The sequence below is a fragment of the Penaeus chinensis genome, chromosome 16 (assembly GCF_019202785.1).
Source record: "Penaeus chinensis breed Huanghai No. 1 chromosome 16, ASM1920278v2, whole genome shotgun sequence".
Taxonomy (NCBI): domain Eukaryota; kingdom Metazoa; phylum Arthropoda; class Malacostraca; order Decapoda; family Penaeidae; genus Penaeus; species Penaeus chinensis.
Window position 1 is genome coordinate 34,490,150 of NC_061834.1, and position 5,000 is coordinate 34,495,149.

The 5,000-nt window shown below is 44.2% G+C and overlaps 1 protein-coding gene across 1 annotated transcript in view; it reads right to left on the bottom strand.

The window, feature by feature from the left end:
* LOC125033301 (dynein axonemal heavy chain 7-like) overlaps positions 1-5,000 on the bottom strand; it is a 29,810-nt gene that overhangs the window by 5,631 nt on the left and 19,179 nt on the right. Inside the window, exons 28-31 of the mRNA XM_047624682.1 lie at positions 3,180-3,358; positions 2,873-2,929; positions 903-1,066; positions 421-611 (exon numbers count right to left, since the gene is read on the bottom strand). Of these exons, the coding sequence (XP_047480638.1) occupies positions 421-611; positions 903-1,066; positions 2,873-2,929; positions 3,180-3,358 (591 nt within the window). The remainder of the gene's footprint in view (positions 1-420; positions 612-902; positions 1,067-2,872; positions 2,930-3,179; positions 3,359-5,000) is intronic.

Consider the following 5,000-nt stretch of genomic DNA (forward strand, 5'->3'; position numbering starts at 1 on the left):
ACATATATTATGCAAAATGTAATATAAAGATACGCGCGGTCGTTCTCAGACCAATTGTCCGATAGTACGTTTATTAAATGCTTTTTCAATCTAAACCTTCATCTGTAACATGAGAATCGATACATTCACATGAGTGCACTCTATCTCATATTAAAAGTAGATTAAAGTAGAGATACCGAAGTAGACATTAAAGATATAAGCTACAATTAACAAAATCTTTCGGACGCCCGTGAACACTTTCGGACGCGCGCGACCTCGGTACACGACCGCCTTTCCCTCGCGTCCAGTGATTATTATTACTATTATTATTATTATTATTATTATTATTATTATTATTATTATTATTATCATTATTATTTTATTATTGGTTTCTTTTTTCTTTTTTTTTCAACCCAGCGTCTCTTCGAATCCTTAACTCACCTCCAACAGATAACTATGGTCTTCGGGCGAGAGGAGGTTCGGCACATCTCCCGTTAAGATGAGAGTGTTGAGGAGATGCAGGATGGTAGGATGCTGTAGGACCTCATCTCCTACTAGGACGACCGTGGCTTTCTCCTCCACTCCTGCTGTGATGAGGGCGTCCTTCAGCACTCGCCGGAGATCGCTGTAGCCTGTTGGAGAGGGCGGGGCGACAGGGGGCGCGGGTGTCAAAGGAAGCTATTTTTTATGCATTCATCCATCCATTTTATTTTTTACTTATTTATCTATTTTCTTAGTTTAAAAAGAGGTGTTTTTTGTGGTCTTTTCAAGGGTGTTGAAAGGAGGCTGTTTCGTTGTTTTTTTTTTTTTTTTTTTTTTTTTTTTTTTTTTAAGGGGATTAGAAGGAGAAAAAGGAGAGAAAAAAAATATATAAAACAGCGCAAGGTAAAACTGGCTTTGTCTACGCCCACACGCCCACATACCGTCTCTGGCTACGATGCGCGGGTGGACCAGTCGATGGCCGCAGATATGGGCGGCGAGGTGGGTGAGGGAGCGCCGTCCCGACCCACCCACGCCCACGAGCATCATGTGGCCGCCCGCACGCCCAAGGATTCTGCAGATCCGCGACACGTGCTGAACCACGTACCTGTGAAGGGGGGGGGGGGGGGGGGTTAGGACATGGGGGTGATTCAAGGGGGGGGGGTGGATGGGGGGGTTATTTTAGTGGGTGGGTGAGTGGGTGATTTTAGTGGGTGGGTGAGTAGGTGATTTTAGTGGGTGAGTGAGTGGGTGGGTGATTTTAGTGAGTGTGTGATTGGGTGATTGATTTTAGTGGGTGTGTGAGTGGGTGATTTTAGTGGGTGAGTGGATGGGTGGGTGATTTTAGTGGGTGAGTGGGTGGGTGTGTGATTTTAGTGGGTGTGTGAGTTGGTGATTTTAGTGGGTGAGTGGTGAGTGGGTGATTTTAGTGGATGGGTGGGTGAGTGGGTGATTTTAGTGGATGAGTGAGTGGGTGATTTTAGTGGGTTGGTGAGTGGGTGATTTTAGTTGGTGAGTGGGTGGGTGGGTGATTTTAGTAGGTGAGTGAGTGGGTGATTTTAGTGGGTGAGTGAGTGGGTGGGTGATTTTAGTGAGTGAGTGATTGGGTGATTGATTGTAGTGGGTGTGTGAGTGGGTGATTTTAGTGGGTGGGGGGGTGAGTGGTAGATTTTAGTGGATGGGTGGGTGAATGGGTGATTTTAGTGGGTGAGTGAGTGGGTGATTTTAGTGGGTTGGTGAGTGGGTGATTTTAGTTGGTGAGTGGGTGGGTGGGTGATTTTAGTAGGTGGGTTAGTGGGTGATTTTAGTGGGTGAGTGGATGGGTGGGTAATTTTAGTGAGTGAGTGATTGGGTGATTTTAGTGGGTGTGTGGGTGAGTAGGTGAGTGATATTAATGGGTGACTAAAGTGGGTGATTTTAGTTGGAGAGAGGGTGATTTTAGTTGGTGAGTGAGTAGGTGATTTTAGTGGGTAAGTGGGTGGGTGAGTAGGTGTCTTTTTCGAATGTGCTTGTTGGGTTCCGAAACAGGTTGAATGGGTGCGTGAGTGCGTGGGTAGGTGAGTGGATGGATAGAGGAATTGGATCGGGTGACTGGATGCACTGATGGATGGATGGGCAGCTACACGTACAGCGTGAGAATGGCTTTACGAGTGGGTTAGAATGGATGACTGAATGGATGAATGGATGGATGGATGGATGGATGGATGGATGGATGGATGGATGGATGGATGGATGGATGGATGGATGGATGGATGGATGGATAGATAGATAGATAGATAGATAGATAGATGGATGGATGTATGGATGAATGAATGGGTGAATGAATGAATGGGTGAATGAATGAATGGGTGAATGAGTGGATGAATGAATGCATGAATTAATGAATGGGTGGGTGAATGGTTGGGTGAATGAATGGATGGGTGAATGAATGGATGGATGAATGAATTAATGAATGAATGGATGGATGAATGAATGGATGGATGAATGGATGGGTGAATGAATGGATGGGTGAATGAATGGATGGATGAATGGATGAATGAATGGATGGATGAATGGATGGGTGAATGAATGGATGGGTGAATGAATGGATGGATGAATGAATGGATGAATGAATGGATGGATGAATGGATGGATGGATGGATGGATGGATGGATGGATGGATGGATGGATGGATGGATGGATGGATGGATGGATGGATGGATGGATGAATGAATGAATGAATGAATGGATGGGTGGATGGATGGATGAATGGATGGATGAACGAATGGATGAATGAATGGATGGATTAAAGAATGAATGGACGAATGAATGGATGGATGGATGGATGGATGAATGGGTGAATGAATGAATGAATGGATGGATGAACGAATGGATGAATGGATGAATGAATGGAAGCAAAATACACACACCTTACCTTCCAAGCCCACACCTAAATAAACGTATAACCCAACCAAGGTCCTCGTACTTGAAACTGACCAGATTGAGCTTGAGCTTGGTCTAGTATGAGCGGGCCGTTGTATGAATGAATGAATGGAACCAAAATACGTACTTGAAGGTGACCAGATTGAGCTTGGTTTAGTGCTGGCCGTTGCATGAATGAATGAATGAATGAATGGAAACCAAAGACGTACTTGCAGGTGACCAGATTGAGCTTGGTTTGGTGCTGGCCGTTGCATGCATGAATGAATGAATGAATGAATGAATGGAAACCAAAGACGTACTTGAAGGTGACCAGATTGAGCTTGGTTTGGTGCTGGCCGTTGTATTCCTCGATGAAAGCGGCGATCGTCTGACGGAGCTGCGCGGCGTCGATCAGCTCCTCGTATCGCCTCTCCGCCGCCGGGGTGTCGAGGCTGCCCATCACGCCCCAGCAGACGCGCTCCAGACACGCCTCCGTCACCTGCAGGTGGGCGGGGCCGGTGCGCGGGGGCCGTAGGGTGTGGGGAGGATGAGTGGGTGGGCGTGGCCGGTGGGCGTGGCCGGTGGGCGGGGCCGTAGGGCGTGTGGAGGATGAGTGGGCGGGCGTGGGGAGGAAGAGAGAGAGGGTGGGTGTTAGTTACCGCTGAGACGCGATGAATGTGGTGTTGGTTTATATTTATATTTGTGTGAATATAAATATATATGTAGTTGGGGTCGTAAAAGCGAGGGGAAGGGTAGATAGAGGAGGAAGAGGAGGAACAGGAGGAGGAACAGGAGGAGGAAGAGGAGGAGGAAGAAGAAGAGGAAGAGGAGGAAGAAGAGGAGGAAGAGGAGGAGGAAGAGGAGGAGGAAGAAGAGGAGGAAGAGGAGGAGGAAGAGGAGGAGGAAGAGGAAGAAGAGGAGGAAGAGGAGGAAGAGGAAGAGGGAGAGAAGGAAGAGGAGGAGGAGGAAGAGGAAGAGGGAGAGAAGGAAGAGGAGGAGGAGGAAGAGGAGGAAGAGGAAGAGGAAGAGGAGGATAATGAGTAGGAGTAGGAGGAGGAGGGGGAGGAGGAGATCAAGAAAAAGTAAGTGATTAAATGAAGCACAAGACAAGGGAGAAGGACGAAGATGAAAATATCAAATGCAATGTTGCAGAGCTTATGGAGCAAAAGCTGTAAATATATTATTAACGTTCTATATCATAATAACTGGTAGCGATTTAGGAAACAGCAGACACGTGATCGACACATGGCGGACAGATAATAAATAGGACTGTTGTTATCATGAAATTGCAACGATTTATTTCAACAGAATCATATATTCAATTATTGATCATTTTATACCACTCTCAATTTACCAGCATTTTAATTTACGGGGATGCGTCTAGCTCTTTATAGATATTTCCTTTATTTCATAACTGTAGCTAATTCACTGAACCGTAAAGAAATCTAAAGTCCCCCATGAATATGTAACATGATCATTAGCAGCGAAAGAAAACGGATTATTTATTAAATGCTCATAAACACAGCTGAATTATTCACACAGAGAAATGTATTTTACAGCGTTTAACAAACACGTCTGTCGATTGTATTATGCTGACTGACTTCTAGCTCAGTTTTGTTCTGATCAACCCTTCCTTTTGCAGTGAAGCGAGTGAGAGGGAGAGGAAAAGAGGAGGAGAGAAGATAAAAGAGACAGAAATAGAGAAATAGATTTTTTCTTAAGGAGAAGCAGAGTGAAAGGTATATGTAAATTATTTTTTAAAGATATCTTAGAGTTAGATTTAAAACTTTTAACATGCAATTTTAGATTCATAATTCAATAGTTTATCAATTAAAGATAGTTATTATTAATTTGATTTAGACTAGAAAAGTAGAGGAAATGTGTTTAAAGAAAGAAATTCTTTTAAGCAGTCAGTTACATTTAAATCCTCAATTCATCATTATTGAAATGGCATAATAAACCTGCATGCTGAAACAATCACACTTTTAATTCACAAAGGGATTAATTAAGTTCCATAAAACAGCGAAGCAACGGCCCAAGCAATACACAGGTACATTGTTCATCTATCCAGAGTAATATCAGCGTCCAGTGCTTACCAATGGAATATAGTGAAATATATAGATAGAGTACACTTATCCATG